The sequence below is a fragment of the Ictidomys tridecemlineatus genome, chromosome 7 (assembly GCF_052094955.1).
Source record: "Ictidomys tridecemlineatus isolate mIctTri1 chromosome 7, mIctTri1.hap1, whole genome shotgun sequence".
In the NCBI taxonomy this organism is placed as follows: domain Eukaryota; kingdom Metazoa; phylum Chordata; class Mammalia; order Rodentia; family Sciuridae; genus Ictidomys; species Ictidomys tridecemlineatus.
Genome location: NC_135483.1, coordinates 25,273,227 through 25,293,639, shown reverse-complemented (window position 1 = coordinate 25,293,639; position 20,413 = coordinate 25,273,227). Strand labels below are relative to the sequence as shown.

At 34.0% G+C, this 20,413-nt stretch overlaps 1 protein-coding gene across 5 annotated transcripts in view; it reads right to left on the bottom strand.

The window, feature by feature from the left end:
- The window catches only part of Csmd3 (CUB and Sushi multiple domains 3), a 1,083,924-nt gene that overhangs the window by 622,559 nt on the left and 440,952 nt on the right, over positions 1–20,413 (bottom strand). For all 5 annotated transcript variants that reach the window (XM_005316223.4, XM_078016771.1, XM_040293722.2 and 2 more), the window contains one exon: positions 12,395–12,519. In XM_005316223.4, the coding sequence (XP_005316280.1) occupies positions 12,395–12,519 (125 nt within the window). The remainder of the gene's footprint in view (positions 1–12,394; positions 12,520–20,413) is intronic.

Here is a 20,413-nt window from a genome sequence, read left to right as displayed (position 1 = left end):
AGCAAGATCTTGAGAACCAAGCATTATATGGTTATTAGAGTAGTTGCTCAAAGACGGACCATATCAGATAAATGAAAGTTGAAGGGGTGATTCTGCTCAATGTCAAGATATTAGGATAAATTTCTGCTGATAGTTAGACAAATAAATAGAAATCATGGATGATTCTGGAAATCAAACTAATGAGCAATGATTAGTAGCAACAGCAGTAGCACCACAACCATCACACCATTGTTGATATTTCTGTTGTGTTTCATACTGTATACTAGTGCTTTAAATGAATTGCATCATTTTATCCTTATAGAAATTTTTAACCTCCTATGATTTAGGTACTTATATAATAATCTTTTTACTAATAAAATATGATTATTATAATAAGGGTGAATTACTTAAGATCCTGGAATTATTATTTCCTTTTATTGGCTTACAGAACAAAAATGGAAACAACATGGGTCTTTAAACATTCTTGGGATTAATGTGAGATTTTTATGGGATTTATCTGTCAGGCATTTGTCGGACAAATTGTAGTTCAAATGAAAGACTTATGAAAGACTTAATATACTTGAAGTATTGAAATTGTTGGATGGGAATAGCACATTAGGATGCTTCCAGGTTCATTTCACAGGAGGAAATACATAAATTTTCTAATCTCTCATTCTATACATTTTCACATGACCAACCAAATTAGAACACCATTCTTCTACAATTAATTCCCTATATATGCTATTAACATTGTGATTTTGCTCACAATATAATACTTATATTTTTAATGACTTCTGCATTCAACTTCCGTGGCTGATATGCAAAGTAATTTCATAATTCTGCCCATGTTATTCCTTCCGTTTTAATGACCCATCATCTCCAAATACAGAAATAATCTTCTTCATCTGAATTTTGCAAAGAATTGCCCCTATCTTGTATACAAAAGACTTTCTACTATATACTATCTAATTTGGAGTTTATGTTTTGTAAAACAATATAAAATAATGTTAAAAAGCATTCCAAAGTTCCAATGGCCTTAGCTGGGCCGCTGCCGCCGCCGCTGCTTCCTGTGGAGCACCTTAGAGCAGACTCTACCACGCAAGTGAGCAGCCCACCCCGCCGAGTAAAACGGAACAGCTGATGAGTGACAATTTAAAATCTAAGTGATCCAACATGGCGGCGGACGCGGAGAGAGCAAGTCTCTAACTCCTTCAGCTTCGCGGGCATGGGGAGAAGTAAACTATCAAAATGCTGTTTGCTCAGGACCACTAGGCAATGTTGAGCTGAAGTGGATCCGGGGCGAACAGTCTGGCCTTCTCAGAACACACCGAGCCCGGATCGGCTGTATTCTAGCTCCGGTTCTCCTGCTTTTCGTGACTCAGCACTAACAATCCCGCTGAAATAACTAGTCGTCCCGCCTGACTCATAGAGGTAAAAGCCAACCGAGCACCATAGCCAGACCCTGGGAATCAGGAGTGACGCTGGACTAGCGGCGCAGAACTCCCGGCTACCGCTCCCATCAGTGCTGACAACTGAGGTTCCTTGCACCAGCTACCAGGGGAGTTGCTACCTGAGGGCAAACAAACTCGCTAGGGGGTTCTCAGCCCCAAGCTCTACAAACTTAGGGTCTCAGGGAGGCAAACAGGGAGAGTGTGCCCAGGCATCCATGAAAACGGCTCCCAGGAGCAGCAGACCTGGCGTATAGCCAGTATTGTGGTGAGTGTCACAGGTGAGCAGGGCCTGGCTTGAGGAAACACAAGAGAAGGCCCTAGGCACTCAGGATTGGAGAGCCTCACAGTCTGGGAGGAAGAGCTGCTGCCCAGTTATTGGATCCCACCTATCGAGAAGAGAAGCTTGGCCCAGTGGGCACAGCTCCACCTACTGGAAGAGAAGTTAATTGAGCTCTATGACTGCATTTATTATTATTTTTTTATTATTATTATTATTATTTTTTTCTATTTTATTTTCATTTTTTTGTTGTTGATGTTGTTGTTCTTTAACTTTTTTATTAATAGTTTCAATTTTTTTAAATTCTTTTTATTTTATTATTATTACTATTATTTTTTAAACTTTAATTTCCATTTTTTTATTATCATTATAATTTTTTTTTTGGTTTTAAATTTTTGTTTTTTCGTTTTTTCTTTTTTTCTTTATTTTCACTTTTTTTTGTCTTTTCATTTCTTTTCAATTTTCTTATTCCCCCTTCCTTGAATTCTACCTGCCTACACTCATTCTCTTTAGTGATTTCTTTCCTTCCCTTCTAATATCTTTCCTCCCAAGCATCAAATAAATTTATAAGAGTAAACAGTAACTCAGCAGTGAAACAGAACAAGAAGTAACACAAGCATAAAAAAGCAAGGAAGAAAAGGAGTACAAACAATGAAGGACAGCCTAAATATTCAGGAGGACCTACCTAGAGTCATCAGAAAAATGGCCATATAAAGAACTCAAGGAAAACCTTAGACAGATGGAAAGGAACCTTACAGAGGATACGAGACAGCAAATCTAAACAGCGAAAGATCACATTGAAAATGAATTACATAAACAGATAAAAGAAGAAGTTAAGCATCTTTATCAGGAGATAGAGATTATTAAAAAAAATCAAACAATAATTCTAGAAATGAAGGAAATGATAAACCAAATTAAAAACTCAATCGAGAGTATCACTAACAAAGTGGAGCAAGTAGAAGCCAGAATGTCAGATAATGAAGACAAAATATATCATCTTGAAAAGAGTCTAGCCAACTCAGATAGGCTGGTAAAAAATCACGAGAAAAACATCCAAGAGATTTGGGATAACATAAAAAAACCAAACTTACGAGTCATCAGGATAGAGGAAGGTACAGAGATTCATACCAAGGAAATGAGTAACCTGCTGAATGAAATAATTACAGAAAACTGTCCAGAAATAAAAAAGGAAACAGATATACAAATTGTAGATGTATACAGGACACCGAGCACACAAAATCACAGTAGACCAACGCCAAGACACATTGTTATGAAGATATCCAATATACAGAACAAAGAGAAAATATTAAAAAGCTACAAGAGAAAGGAGGCAGATTACATTCAGGGGTAAACCAATAAGGTTAACAACGGATTTTTCATCATAGACACTGAAAGCGAGAAGATCCTGGAACAATGTATTTCAAACACTGAAAGACAATGGATGCCAACCAAGAATTCTATATCCAGCAAAATTAAGCTTCAGGTACGACAACGAAATAAAAATCTTTCATGATAAACAAAAGCTAAAAAAATTTGTAGCCAGAAAACCAGTATTGCAAAGCGGCTTGAGCAAAACACTACACGAGGAAGAAATGAAAAACAATAACCAAAACCATCAGTGGGAAGTGCCTCGATAAAGACAGAGGACGGGGGAAAGCTAATCATGGAGAAACAAACTAAATTAGGAAAAAAAAAAAGATAAATAATCAAACATGGCTGGAAGTACAAACGATATATCAATAGCAACTCTAAACGTTAATGGCTTAAACTCTCCAATAAAGCGACATAGGCTGGTAACATGGATTAAAAAAACAAATCCAATAATATGCTGCCTCCAGGAGACACATCTGATTGGAAAATACATACACAGGCTCAAGGTGAAAGGTTGGGAAAAAATATACCATGCTCATGGTCCTCGTAAGCAAGCAGGGGTGGCCATTTTCATATAGAATAAAATCGACTTCAAGACTAAGTTAATCAAAAGGCATAAGGAAGGACATTATATACTGTTAAAAGGAACCATTCACCAACAAGACACAACAGTTATCAATATTTATGCACCAAATAATGGAGCTGCGACATTCATAAAACAAACTCTCCTCAAGTTCAAGAATCAAATAGACCACAACACAATAATTACGGGTGACTTCAACACACCTCTCTCACCATTGGACAGATCCTCCAAACAAAAGTTGAATAAAGAAACTATTGACCTCAATATCACAATCAATAACCTAGACTTAACTGACATATATAGAATGTATCAACCATCATCAAGTGGATATACTTTTTTCTCAGCAGCACATGGATATTTCTCAAAAATAGACCATATATTATGCCATAGGGCAACTCTCAGTAAATATAAAGGGGTAGAGATAATACCATGCATTTTATCAGATCATAATGGAACAAAACTGGAAATCAATGATAAAAGAAGGGAGGAAAAATCCTACATCACATGGAAAATGAACAGTATGTTACTGAATGATCAATGGGTTACAGAAGACATAAAGGAGAAAATCAAAAAATTCTTAGAGATAAATGAAAATACAGACACAACATATCGGAATCTATGGGACACAATGAAAGCAGTTTTAAGAGGGAAATTCATCGCCTGGAGGTCATTCCTCAAAAAAAGGAAAAACCAACAAATAAATGAGCTCACACTTCATCTCAAAGCCCTAGAAAAGGAAGAGCAAAACAACAGCAAATGTAGCAGAAGGCAAGAAATAATTAAAATCAGAGCAGAAATCAACGAAATTGAAACAAAAGAAACTTTTGAAAAAATTAACAAATCTAAAAGTTGGTTCTTTGAAAAAATAAATAAGATCGACAGACCCTTAGCCATGCTAACAAAGAGAAGAAGAGAGAGAACTAAAATTACTAACATACGGGATGAAAAAGGCAATATCACAACAGATGCTACAGAAATACAGAAGACAATTAGAAATTATTTTGAAAACCTATATTCCAATAAAATAGAAGATAGTGAAGACATTGATAAATTTCTTAGGTCATATGATTTGCCCAGACTGAGTCAGGAGGATACACACAATTTAAACAGACCAATATCAATGGATGAAATAGAAGAAGCAATCAAAAGACTACCAACCAAGAAAAGCCCAGGACTGGATGGGTACACAGCGGAGTTTTACAAAACCTTTAAAGAAGAATGAATACCAATACTTTTCAAGTTATTTCAGGAAATAGAAAAATAGGGAGCTCTGCCAAATTCATTCTATGAGGCCAACATCACCCTGATTCTGAAACCAGACAAAGACACCTCAAAGAAAGAAAACTACAGACCAATATCTCTGATGAACCTAGATGCAAAAATCCTCAATAAAATTCTGGCGAATCGGATACAAAGGCACATCAAAAAAATTATGCACCATGATCAAGTAGGATTCATCCCTGGGATGCAAGGATGGTTCAATATACGAAAATCAATAAATGTTATTCACCACATCAATAGACTTAAAGATAAGAACCATATGATCATCTCAATAACGCAGAAAAAGCATTTGACAAAGTACAGCATCCCTTTATGTTCAAAACATTAGAAAAACTAGGGATAACAGGAACTTACCTCGACATTGTAAAAGCTATCTATGCTAAGCCTCAGGCTACCATCATTCTGAATGGAGAAAAATTGAAGGCATTCCCTCTAAAATCTGGAACAAGACAGGGATGCCCCCTATCACCACTTCTATTCAATATAGTTCTCGAAACACTGGCCAGAGCAATTAGACAGACGAAAGAAATTAAAGGCATAAAAATAGGAAAAGAAGAACTTAAATTATCACTATTTGCACATGATATGATTCTATACCTACCAGACCCAAAAGGGTCTAGAAAAAAACTACTAGAACTAATAAATGAATTCAGCAAAGTGGCAGGATATAAAAATCAACACGCATAAATCAAAGGCATTTCTGTATATCAGCGACAAAACTTCTGAAACGGAAATGAGGAAAAACACTCCATTCACAATATCCTCAAAAAAAATAAAATACTTGGGAATCAACCTAACAAAAGAGGTGAAAGACTTATACAATGAAAACTACAGAACCCTAAAGAGAGAAATAGAAGAAGATCTTAGAAGATGGAAAAATATACCCTGTTCATGGATAGGCAGAACTAACATTATCAAAATGGCAATATTACCAAAAGTTCTCTATAGGTTTAATGCAATGCCCGTCAAAATCCCAATGGCATTTCTTGTAGAAATAGATAAAGCAATCATGAAATTCATTTGGAAAAATAAAAGACCCAGAATAGCAAAAACAATTCTAAGCAGGAAGTGTGAATCAGGTGGTATAGCAATACCAGATTTCAAACTATATTACAGAGCAATAGTAACAAAAACAGCATGGTACTGGTACCAAAACAGGCAGGTACAGAATAGAGGACACAGAGACTAATCCACAAAGCTACAACTATCTTATATTTGATAAAGGAGCTAAAAGCATGCAATGGAGGAAGGATAGCATCTTCAACAAATGGTGTTGGGAAAACTGGAAATCCATATGCAACAAAATGAAACTGAATCCCCTCCTCTCGCCATGCACAAAAGTTAACTCAAAGTGGATCAAAGAACTAGATATCAAATCAGAGACTCTGCGTCTGATAGAAGAAAAAGTTGGCTCCGATCTACATATTGTGGGGTCGGGCTCCAAATTCCTTAATAGGACACCCATAGCACAAGAATTAATAACAAGAATCAACAAATGGGACTTTCTTAAACTGAAAATTTTTTTCTCAGCAAGAGAAACAATAAGAGAGGTAAATAGGGAGCCTACATCATGGGAACAAATTTTTACTCCTCACACTTCAGATAGAGCCCTAATATCCAGAGTATACAAAGAACTCAAAAAATTAGATCATAAGGAAACAAATAACCCAATCAACAAATGGGCCAAGGACATGAACAAACACTTCTCAGAGGAGGACATACAATCAATCAACAAGTACATGAAAAAATGCTCACCATCTCTAGCAGTCAAGGAAATGCAAATCAAAACCACCCTAAGATACCATCTCACCCCAGTAAGATTGGCAGCCATTATGAAGTCAAACAACAACGAGTGTTGGCGAGGATGTGGGGAAAAGGGTACTCTTGTACATTGCTGGTGGGACTGCAAACGGGTGCGGCCAATTTGGAAAGCAGTATGGAGATTCCTGGGAAAGCTGGGAATGAAACCACCATTTGACCCAGCTATTGCCCTTCTCGGACTATACCCTGAAGACCTTAAAAGAGTGCACTACAGGGATACTGTCACATAGATGTTCATAGCAGCACAATTCACAATTGCTAGACTGTGGAATCAACCCAGATGCCCTTCAATAGGTGAATGGATAAAAAAAATGTGGCATTTATACATCATGGAGTATTACCCAGCACTAAAAATGACAAAATCTTGGAATTTGCAGGGAAATGGATGGCACTAGAGCAGATTGTGCTTAGTGAAGCTAGCCAATCCCTAAAAAAGAAATACCAAATGTCTTCTTTGATATAATGAGAGCAACTAAGAACAGAGCAGGGAGGAAGAGCAGGAAGAAAAGATTAACATTAAACAGAGATATGAGGTGGGAGGGAAAGGGAAGAAAAAGGGAAATTGCATGGAAATGGAGGGAGACCCTCATTGTTAGACAAAAGTACATATAAGAGGTTGTGAGTGGAATGGGATAATAAACAAGGAGGGAAATGAAAAAAACAAGGGGGAGAAATGAATTACAGTAGATGGGGTAGAGAGAGAAGATGGGAGGGGAGGAGAGGGGAGATAGTAGAGGATAGGAAAGGTAGCAGAATACAACAGTCACTAATATGGCAGTATATAAAAATGTGGAGGTGTAACCGATGTGATTCTGCAATCTGTATTTGGGGTAAAAATGGGAGTTCATAACACACTTGATTCTAATGTATGAAATATGATATGTCAAGAGCTTTGTAATGTTGTGAACAATCAATAAAAAAAATTTTAAAAAAAGCATTCCAAACTGAATATCACACATAGTATTTAGTCTTTCACACTCATGTTGATAAATGCATATGGAAATGGTAGGAGACCTTCAACGATACACAAAAGAATAAGAGGTTATGATGGGCAAGGGGGAGGGGGAAAAAAGGGAGAGAATTGAACAACAGCAGAGGAGGCAGAGAAGGAAGATGGGAGGGGAGGGGTGGGGGGATAGTAGAGGATAGGAAAGGTAGCAGAATACAACAGTCACTAATATGGCAGTATATAAAAATGTGGAGGTGTAACCGATGTGATTCTGCAATCTGTATTTGGGGTAAAAATGGGAGTTCATAACACACTTGATTCTAATGTATGAAATATGATATGTCAAGAGCTTTGTAATGTTGTGAACAACCAATAAAAAAATTAAATAAAAAGCATTCCAAACTGAATATCACACATAGTATTTAGTCTTTCACACTCATGTTGATAAATGCATGCTGAGTGGATAAAAATGAATTTACCAATATATCTATAAGTGAATAAACAATTTAATAAGTGAGTAAAGAAATTAAAAGGTGACTCCATGGTTTCCAGTTTTCTTTGTTTTCTCTAATACCCTCTTAATTACCCATTCCACTATTCCCATGAGTAGTTCAGTCCCTCGTGTCTTAAGAGAAATAAAAAAAACACTTTATTTGGGGCCATACACATAAATATTGACTGAAAATTTGTAAAAAAATTTGCTTAATCTGTCATTATTACCTCTCTCAAATGTTTCCAAGTTAAAAATTATCAATTTTGCTCTCAAAATACAGTTTTATTAAACATCAAGAAGGTCTAAAATGAGCATTCTATATATTAATCACAGCATAAAGCTTCTCATTTGTGTAAGCACAAATTTTTTGATATCTCCTGCATTTCTAATGAAGAAAAAATTGCCTCCAAAGCTATAATCTGACAACTGCTATATATACATATCTCATTTAGGGAAAGAGAATTACTTTTTGAGATTGCGTAAAATCAACCAATATTAATTTCTGAGTTTTTTCTTTACTTCTTATTCATAATTTGTGGTCTGTGTGAACTTTTAAGTGTCGTCATTTGTTGATTTCTCATCCATGCAAAACACAGAGAGCAGCTACATTAATTATCTCTCAAAATGTGAAGTACACTGATACTGATACTTATGCTGCTCTCTGGAACAAATCCATATTTATTCTATCCAAGCATCCATGAGACATGAAAACTATTTTTTGTTCAGACTGAAGTGTATAGTCATTTTAAACCTTCAATTACTTCTTAAGCATGTTCTTTCCATTAATGTTTCCAGGACCACATATAGTGATTTCTAGTACCAAAACCTATTTTATAAACCATACACATATATGCCTTTCAAGCAATAAGCAAATAAAGCTACAGATATGTGTTTAATATAAGAAGAAATGATGTAAAAATTTAGATGAAATTACACCAAAATATTCATTATTCACATAAAGATGTGAATCTTGAACACATCACCTTTATGCCTTCTAGTTAATCACTATACAGAGATGTATACTACACCACCATCTATCTTGGAATCAGAAAAGCAATTGTAGATTAATATTCCACAAATATTTCTAGAGATTGCAGTCAGTACAGAAGTCGGTACAGAGTTACCCTTTGTGTCATAGTTTTATGAAAAATAACAAAATGATGTAATACATTATTTCTTCCTTTTAACAATTTATAATCATTAATAAAATTCCTTCTTTTTTATAAAAATGAGAGTTTTGAATAAAAAAATGGTTTACAGTCTCAATCTTACTATATATAGATCTTAATTCCATGATCTGGCTACAGATTCTTTCTGGTATGAGATTTGGTTCCTGTGTTAACATTAATCTCCTTTACTTGAATATATCATCGATTTTCACATTCTTTCCTCTACCAAAAAAATGCACATTATCTATCTATGTAACACCAAAGTAAAAGACTTGGGATGTATCATTTTGAAGTCATGATATTCACTATATCTCCCTTGATAAATACAATTTCATCTTCAGCAGAGAACAGTATAAGAACTCAGCCTTCTGCAGTTTACTTTTCTATTCAATGGCAGGACATTGATTAAAGTAGCCCTTCAAAACATATTACTCAGTGCTCATTTCATAAATACACAAGATACTTTATGCTTCTAAGCCAGAAAAAATGCTAGCTTTACTTTTATCATTTTACACTTGTATTTTATAAATAAATATTTTTTATATAAACTGGTCATGTTTCTTTATATATTTTGTGGCTGTAATATTTAAATCTAACACAGAAACCCTTCTTAAAAGTTATATACATAATTGTGTGTAACTTTTAAGATCATGTAACTAGTTTATCTTTTCATCATCCTCACTTTACTACCAATTTATTTTTAATGTTGCTGTTCTACATGTCATTTTGTAAGCCTTTAGAAATGAGAATGGTAATTAAAAACATCTACATATGACAATATACTTGAACCTGAGAATTCTCTCTTCTTTCTCATTCTGGGTTGCTACTGCCAAGTGAATAGAATATATCCATTGCTTCCATTTGTAATTTCCTCATCCCTCATTAATACTCTGAAGTTTGGCTTCTCCCCATTTTATAAAAAGTCTTTTCAAAAAACTTCGGCATTTTCTAGCCATTTGATTTGAGAAAGTTACTAGATTTCTCTGTGTCTTGTGTTCTTCATTTCCAAAATGGAAATAATACTGCCTCCTTCAGTTTCTTTTGAGGATTAAATGAGATAAAGTATATGCCACAGTTACCATAATGCCTGGCAACATAGCAAGTGTTTAAAATGGTGCCAATGATAAAAATGTTGTGATAACTGTGAATACTCTCTCCCACACAGCTCCACCTTTCAGTTCCTTCATATTTATTAACAGTACAAGATTCTTCTATTCATTTATATAAGAACATCATTTTTAAAAAATATTTGTCACTTTCTCCTTCTACATCTTGCCAATCCTGAAACACTTTGTCTTTTTCCCTTTATAGTAATCACATCTGCCCCTTCATTATCTACCCAACATCATCCTTATCTTATCTGTGAAGAATTTATAAGGTGTGGTAACACAATGAATTGTTCCCTGAGGAAGAATAAGAGCTAACAGAATCTTGAGTACTAAGACATTAAAAAGTACAGAAATGCCACTATTAAAAATAAATAAAACCATCACGAAGAACAAGCCGCTGAGAATGCCAAGGGGATCATTTCCAAATACAGCTTCATCAAGTTTTGAAAGAGGGGATTTCAATTAATTTATATTGCAATATTTTATTTGAAGAAACGTGGTGGGGGTGGGACAAGAGAGTGGAGTAGGGAGAGTGGGTTTTCATGGTCAGCAGTCAGATTTTAAAACAGAGGAAAATGAGCAAGTGGACCAGATGGCAAAGAGGCATTCAGAAGGTGGGAAAAGAGTGTAATAATATAGGAGCCAAGAAAAGGTATGACATTGTTTAATTATATTCAAACCTTGTCTCAGTGAAATCATAGCTATTTCTATGCTCTGTCACAAGTCAGTGACTGGTATTTATATCTGAGAAGTAGCTTTCAATTCTACTGACAGGGACTACAAGTCCTTGCTATTGGGAATCAGTCTGACCTAAAATGTATGATTCTGTAAATCTTGATGCTTATGTCTAATGATATTGGCATACTATTTTTTTTAATGTCTGAAGATGATATTACTAATACTACAACTAAACATGGTGACTTATAATCAGGTATTTTTTTCAATGAAAATTCCTTATTAGAATTCAAAGTCATACAAAATGAATATATCTTAATATATTTGAATTCCTATTTTAAAAAATTGAAAAAAATTGAAAGGTACCCTAAGCTGATTGTTTTTTTCCCTTTTCTTTTTTTCATCCTTCTCCTTCTTCTTTCAACCAAGTAATTAAGATTTTATTTCATTTTCATAATATTTTTCTTATATTTAAAAATTGGGGGCTGGGGTTGTGACTCAGTGGCAGAGCACTTGCCTCACACATGTAAGCACTGAGTTTGATCCTCAGGACCACATAAATACAAATAAAGATATTATGTCCATGTATAGCTAAAAAAAATTAAAAATTTTCTGAGTCAATTTTGTCTTAAATCAGTTTTTTGTATCAAATACACATAGTGGTAATATACCAAGTCAGAGTATTAATTTCTTTGTCTGGGTTTAACTTAACTAACTATGGAACCTGAGCTCTGGGACTGGGAATATAGCTCAGTGGTAGATGGCTTGCCTGCCATGTTTAAGACAATAGGTGTAATTCCCACAAAAAGAAAAAAAAAAGAATTTGAAAGAATTTGAGCTGTTCTTCCACTGCTACCAAAATTACCACAAGTGAACACATTAACAATCTAAATGACACATTCTAAAAGTGGAGATGGATTTATGGTTTAAAAAAATCTATATCCATGCTTACATGGGGGGAGTAAGCATAATTTGTAAAAAAATTTCTAGTGTCTTCTGTTGCACACTTTATGTCTCAGTCTATTATATGATTATTAGAATGGAAATTTCTTGGGAACCTTGCACAGTGAAAACTTTTACAGATTTTCAATAAAAAAACTATTGAATACATGAGCTAAATGAGTCCTTAAGGATTATGACTCAAAGATTTAATTGCAATGTATGTGCATAAAACAACTTAAAACTATTATAATATATTGCAAAGCTTTTTTTTTTTCTTTCTTTTTTTTTTTTTACCTTTACACACAGGCCTGTGGTCACTCCAAGCAGCAAAAACTTCAGCTATCCGTTGACAGGTGATGCTCTTTGCCCCCTGGAGGACATAATCTTCATCACAAGAGAACTGAACAGTTGATCCAAGGCTAAAATTGAATAAAGTTTTTAAAAATATGATTAAAAAATATAACATAATAATTAGGTTCAATACCAACTGGCAACATCTAATAGATAAAATATGTGCCATAATGACAAGAAATATCTGTGATTTAGATCCCAAAAGTATCTAAATGTGTAAACAAGACATGCAAGGCATGTGTAATAAAACTCACAAACAGATGAATCTGTATTCAATAAAAGCACATATTGGGAGGAACTGTATTAATTTAAAGCTATCATCAAGTTTAATTGTCTTGTTTTTTGTTGTGAAAATTATGGTTAAATAATTGACTAAATTTATCATCCTAATTAGGTGATAAATATGAACAAAAAGTAGACATTCTGATTCAAATACCAATTATTGGGTTCATACCATATCACAGTGCTTCTCTAGAATATATTTACATGTATAGGTATTTAGACATATCTTTAAATATCCACATGCACTTGTACATATGTATGTATTGATGGATATAAGCGTGTGATATTTTTCATATAGATCTCATGCTATATTTGTTGACTTAAAATTGTCCCCCCATTTATTATTTAACCTATTGCAATTTGGATTTTTTTTCTCCTTCCAGTGAACACAAAATTGCTAAAATTCCATTTTGCAATACCTAATAGCTGAGGGTAAAGAATATGTTTTTTTTTAAATGAAAAACTGGCCATATATTTTCTTTCCTAATATCCTCAAATAATAACCCACCAATAAAAAACAAGATCCTGGATTTAGTATGGGAATAAAAGCCCTTCAACAATAAGTCCCCAAGAACTTCTCCACCTCCTGTCTCACTCAAAGCCATGTATGATCAGCACCTCTCCCGCCTAACCATCTCTGTGCATTCCATGCTCTTTTCCATCTGCTTTGCTTTCTCTGCTGCCTCTTCCTGGAAAACTTTTATTTCTATCTTCTCACTCAGCTGATGCCTGAACAGCTTCTGTTCAGCTTCCTGAGCTACTCGTGCAAGGGAATTATATGATCATATTTTTCTTATAAGAAGATATTTCTGAAAAGAAGGCACTTATTAAGAAAAGTAATTACTGAAAGACTAGTAAGAAAACAAGTCAAATAGTCTAAGGGTGGTAAACTGTTTCCTGTAGGTCTAAAAATGTTTGAAAAGATATTATAAAAATAACATTTTTAAATGTAAAAAATTGTATTAAATCCAAATTTCAATGTCCATATATAAAGTTCAATGTAACTATAGCTATACTCTCATTTTATGCTATCATATTTGTAATGACAGAGTTGAGTAGTAGTAGTGGTGATTTTGGGCACACAAACTATATGATAAATAATATGTAGCTCTTTTTGGAATAAATTTGCATGCCTCTAGTAAAGACTAAAGAAGACAAGAGACCTAAACTAAGAAAAATGCCATGACGAAAGATACTGGGTTAAGCACAGAGAAAAAAATCTATAGGCACTAGAATCTAATCTTCTCAGGAGCCATATTTTTTCCCACCTTTTTAAAATGTGACTTTATTTTAAATATAAGACATATTCAGAAAAGTATACAAAAATTCACAACTCACTGAATTATCATGAATTAAACTATATAACCACCCCAAAAATAATCTTTAATTCCTCTTGGACCTCTTAATGACTTCAAGTTTTATTTTGATTATCTTATAATTTGAACAATATTACAAGTTATATATATATATATATATATATATATATATATATATATATATATATATATGTCAATTCTCTGGCATTTCTTCCCTATCTCAGTAAATGGAAATTTTGTTTTCTAGTTGCTAAATGCTTCTCTCCCCAAAATCATTAGCCTGAACCGACGACCTACCATTGTGTTCATCTATATTACTGCAATAGTTCATTTCATTATTGGTTGTTTTCTTGTTTCTGTTCTTGACTTTCCATTTTCTGTACCAAAATCATATCCAGAGCAATTTAAAAAGAATTAGCTCAAGTTAGGTCACTCTCTACTTCAAATCTCTCAGTGTTTCCTTATTTCATTCAGAATAAAAGGAGTGCCCTTACAATTGTCCCTGTGATCTGACCCCTGATAATTTTCAGAACTCATTTTCTAAGTTTTCTCCTTCCATCTCTATTCTTTAGCAAACCTGCTCCTTGCTATGGCTTAAACATATTAAGTATGCAGCTGCCATAGAGTCTTTATATTATCTGTTACTATCAATATGGAAAATCCTTTCTGCAAGAGGCTGTATCTTTGATAATTCTTATCTGTTCTGCTTTCTTCTCACATGTAATCTTATTCATAAGGTCCTTGACCACTCTGTAAAACACAACTACATTTTAATCCATAATATTCTTCCATGTTATTTTCCTATATAATATCTAAGGTATTGTATAATTATAAATCCAATCCACTGAAAAAGTTCCAGACACTTTCAAATATTCTATAGAATATAGTTTATATACATGAATAAATATCATTCCTTGCAGATACACTGTTTACTAATATCTGTTTAGTATAGTCTAATACATTCAGTTATATATATATATATTCTATAACTTGACAAAATGTTCTTAGTTCAGGCTAAGAAATTATCAAGGCTATTTAAGTTTCTTGTAAGCCATAAGCACTCATCTTCTGATACCTATCTTGTTTTCCATGTTCAAGGAATAGCAACTAAATTAATATGATTAGAGAATAGCAAATGAAGGAGAAATATGTATGGCATTTAGACAAGGAAGCAGGTAGGGGTTCAGGCAGATTGGTTACAGTTTTGTAGGTTATGATAAGAATTTAAACCTTCATTCTAAAAGAAATATACAGTTATTAAAGGTCTGTGAGCCAACTGAATGTTATTATGCTACTTTATGTTTTTAAGTGATACAATTGGCTGCTGAGTAAGGAATACAATTCAAGAGGGCAAAGTTAGAAGGAGGGAGTTTGGCTAGCATGCTATTACAAAAATCTGAGCTCTCATGAAGATGATACGATGGCAACTGTAGTAGAAAGGTAGTGGTAATACAATATTGGCAGTAAGAGAAGATGATCTAGTATAGGACCTGAACAGGGGTTGGGTCTGATGTAATTTTAACCAGGCTAATCATGCTAAAAGGAGTGTTATCATGTTTAAGTATTTGAACTTGTATCTTTAGATTGTAGGAAACTGGAGACAGGCAATTGGTAATAACAAATGCCTAAGTGATTTAGATATGAGGTGTCCCCCAAAATCTCATACATGAGACAATACAAGAAAGTTAGAGGTAAATGATTAGGTTATGAGATTTTTAACTTAATTAGTGCATTAATCCCTTGATAGGGATTAACTGGGTTGTGATTGTAGACAGGAAGCATGTAGCTAGAAGAGGTGCATCACTGGGGGCATATATTTTGGGGGTATATATTTTGTCCTTGCTAAGAAAATTCTCTCTCTGCTTCCTGGTTCCATGTCCTGGGCTTCTTTCCTCCACCACACCTTTGCCCTGTTGTTCTGCCTCACCTCAGGCCCAGATCAATGGACTCAGTCATCTATGGACTAAGACCTCTTAAACCATGAGCCCCTAAAAAAATTTTCCTCCTCTAAAACTGTTCTTATCATGTCTTTTTGTCACACTAATGAAAAAGCTAACTAAACCAGCTACCATATCAAAGACTAGTACCAAGGACTAGGGATGGTATCTAAAGTTTCTATATTTTGCCCCCTCCTGCTAAAAATGAGTAATTTCAACTTTTTTTTCCTCCACTTATAACTTTAGGGGAAGTTTTTCAGATGTACAATGAAGTAACATACTAGTTCACAATATAGATTACAAAGTCAGAGAGATTTTTAAAATCCCAAATTGTGTCCTATACCAATTTTTGAGAAAATAACACTTATGAACCTCAACTTCCTCATCTATTGTGATAACGTAATGAAGTATCATTTATAAAGTATATAGTGCTCAACACATATCAGACACTCAATTATTTCCCTTAATTAGGTCATAATGAAGTCCTGATAGTCTGGGAGTTCTTTGCTTTTAAAGTCATTTTGAGTATTTATAATTTTCTCTATTTGTCTTGACTTTTAAATTTCATTTTCACAACTTATTTTAATCTCTGATGTGGGAAACTTACCTTTCTTTCTTATTTATAGCATCCCCTGCCCCCTCTCTCTTTTTTTGCCTGTGGATCGGTCTGATATACAACTTACATTCCAAACACCATTACCGGGTTTACTGCCCCAGGAATTCCCATTTTCCTTATTGTACCTAATCATTAAGATTTATTTCTAATTTTAGGTTTATGCTTTTCCTAATTTCTCCACTTACAATCAAAAGGTTTCTTCTTTGTGTCCATAGGAAGACAATACCCTGGTGAATATTTCCTACAATGATTTAGGAGCTCAGATTAAACTGGAAACACTGACTGACAAACTGCACAGCAAAAGAAGGTAGGAAGATGGGAGTCTTCTCAAGTTGAAGGGAGGGCAATTTTCTGCTTCAATATTTTATATTAGGTTATCTTAAGCAATGACATTTAAAAGTATCATATGTGGCATTTTGGGCACATAATCCATGGCTGTCTTCTGATTTAAAAGCTTTTCTAGGTTTGTTTTAAGCTTTAAAAATCTCTGTATTCATGGATTCAAGATAATTCTAGTAAAGTATTAATAGTGGCTTTAAGCAGAATTGAAACTGTTAATGTGTTAAATATTTCTAATTATTTTTTTGTGAATACCATTAATTTTTTCACCATTTTATTGGACAGAAGCTTTTATTTTGGGCTCTGCAAGCATCCCCATCTAGGATTACTGCTACACTTGAACATATTTTATACAAAGTTTATAAAGATGCAAAACTACCACACAAAGAGCAGAAATAAATAGAAATAACTCATTTTATCAGTAAAGCCAAAGCACAACAATCATAGTATGGACATTTTGAACAAATGTACTATTTTCAATTTATGAACTTCTTTAGGATTTGAGTCAAACTTAAGGATAACCTAAGTCAATGGGTGACTGACAAACATGAGTGGTAGAAACATGAGTTTGAGAGATGGTTCTGTGAACAGTAATGTGCGGATCCCCATATGCTCTCGTTCCAAGGGCAATTTGCCTGAGGTTGCTCTGGTGTTGACTGTCTTAAGTCAGTAGGATATGCTACATTCCTCAGCAAACAACCTGTTATCTACAGGAGAAATAAGGCCATTCCCTGCTGATAAGAACTTAAGTTCTTCTGAAGGAGCAACTTTTTTGACCTTTACATGGACCAGATTCTAGGGCTCAGGGCGATATGATAATTAGAAGCAAAGCCCTCTAACTATAAAATCTATAAGGAACAATTTCCAATAAGAACTGGTCTGAAGGCCAAAATGACTCAAAGTTGCTGTGAATATTTAGCATGTCACAATAGTAAAATCTCCCCTCCATGGTGTAAGGCTATGCAGAGTGGGCACTTGAAAGTCTGATATAATACTACTGTCAGTCAAAAGTCTGAGAAGTGAATCCATGCAGGACTCTTCAAAACCTCCTGGAATCCCCAATAAAACAGGAGGGCAAGAGGGGTGAGTCATTCATTCCTCTCCTTTCTGAAGGGACCCACTCTCTCCTTTTCTCCCTTGGAAGTGTTCCCTTTTTTCCTGTTCTCATCTGTTCTAATAAATTCATGCTTGCTACTCTGAGAAAGTTGCTTGAAATCCTTCCACTGTGATCACAATAAACTGGTGACCAAGAACCTCTGTGGTTCTTGTGGATGGCCTTCCTTGCAAACACAACTGTGTAAGGTTCTTTAAATTTGTTAAATTTCTCTCTCTCTCTCTCTCTCTCTCTCTCTCTCTCTCTCTCTCTGTGTGTGTGTGTGTGTGTGTGTGTGTGTGTGTGTGTGTGTGTGTCTGTATGAAATTATTCAGGTAAGTGAAGTGAATATAGGAAACTAAGTAGAATCCACTGTAATTTCTCTGACACCAGAAGGATTATTCAATCTGATAGAATATTTCAAAACAAAGGATAGAACACATTTTGAATTTGAAAACATCAAATCATCACACATATGATAGGGAATGACATTGGAAAAGAAGTGATGATCTTCATCAGGATTATGCTGGCCCATGTTTAAGTGCCATTATTATTATTATTGAAAAAAATCCTCACCAGTTTTTGACCCAAGATAGTGAACCTATAATTTTAATTACAATCAAATAAATCAAATATGGAAAAATATGAAGATATGGCAGGACAACTGCTGGTGCTTGGTTCAGAGAAGATCTTAGAAATAAGCCAGCAGAGAAAATTGAGAGCATTATAAGAGTGAATTTGCATTTAAGGTTTTTGTTTATTTATTTTAGTTATTAGGTTTTTAGGTTGATTTAAAAGTCCTGTCAATTTCCTAACAGACGCAGAAAATCATCAACAAAGATGATAATTAAAAAATAATCACTGTAAAAGATGAAATTATCTAGGTAAAAAGGATGATACAAAAGTCAAAGCTTTTGTAAACTGTTTCTACACTAAAAAGATCAAAATGCTAAGCATGTAGGAAATAACTATCACCAGCATGTCTTTAATAATGCTAGTTTAATATTTTTAAAATTAAAAAATCACTAAATATATTTAAAATAGCAATTTCAAATATTAATGATTGTACATAAGAAATTCTGAGCTTATTTTTACCAAAAAGAAATGTGTAGTGGGGAATTTTTATATGGTCATATATTTCCCCTGTGATAGAAATATGTTGAACAGGGAGTTAAAATTATTTGAGAATAATACAATTGTCAAACAGATTTAATTGAAAGGATAAAATATTTTTGGCTAGGGAGTAGTCAATGGGATTAGAAAATTTAAAATCACTTTATCTTGTTAACCTGTTCTTTTTTAAATTTCATTCCAGAATTCCAATTATTTTCTTATTAAAGTCAATTTTCTCTTCCTGTACAAACAGGACAATTGACTCTCCTTATAGAAGGCATGTTTCTTTATTGGGTTTTTGAATGAGTCCTTGCTTCTTTCTTATTTTTTGTGCCATTATTACTCCTTCTCTTTTGAATATTCCTATTCTCATTTTATACTAGAAGTAAAAGTCATAATGTTGAGGTGGAACAAAAAATTAAAAATTGAAAATGATTGGTAGAAAGTGGGGAAATGGAAGGAAAAAGTGACTATGAGTTTAATTTAAAAGGCTTGTGCTGAAATTTTTCATACCTTCACTCCCCAAGCCAGTTTTCCTTTGGGCCTGTCACTGCTCAATTTCTGAGAAGTCCACAAATTTTCATTCACCATCTTAAAGTAACTGGAAATCCACTCACTTATGAAAATTGCACTGTGCACTATTTACTAACCCATGTAATGTACTAATCAAATGAAAAAATGATATTTTAACAAACCTATAATATAGAATACATTCCAAATGTTATCTGTTGATTAAATAATGGCGACAATATCAGTAACCATCCTGTGATCACCAGGTTGATGTCATCCCCACATAACTTTCCATGTCCACTCCTTATGTTTCCTTTAAAACAAGTGCTTGAGACCATAAAAGTCATGCCTCACTTTTGAGATCACCAATATTCTTCATTGAATGTGTACTCCTTGCTGTCCTGAATACATCTCTGTGCCTCTATTTGACACTTACTGAATTTCTTTCCTGAACATGTCAAGAACCCATCATACTGAATTGCAACCCCCCTTTCTGGCACCTCCTCATGGTGACAGTTATAATTCAATTATTTGTAAGTTATAGAAATTATATATTATTAAATGTATCTATGATGAATAAAAAGTGATTTTATTTTCATAATATGTTTTGACTCTAAATTTATAATAATTGTTAGATAGATGAAAGGATTTTCAACTCCTACTAAAATTTCTGTTCAAAAGAGAATTTAAAAGTCTTTTAATGTATATTGCTTATTGTAACACCCTTATAAAATTAATGTTATTATTTTGCATAGG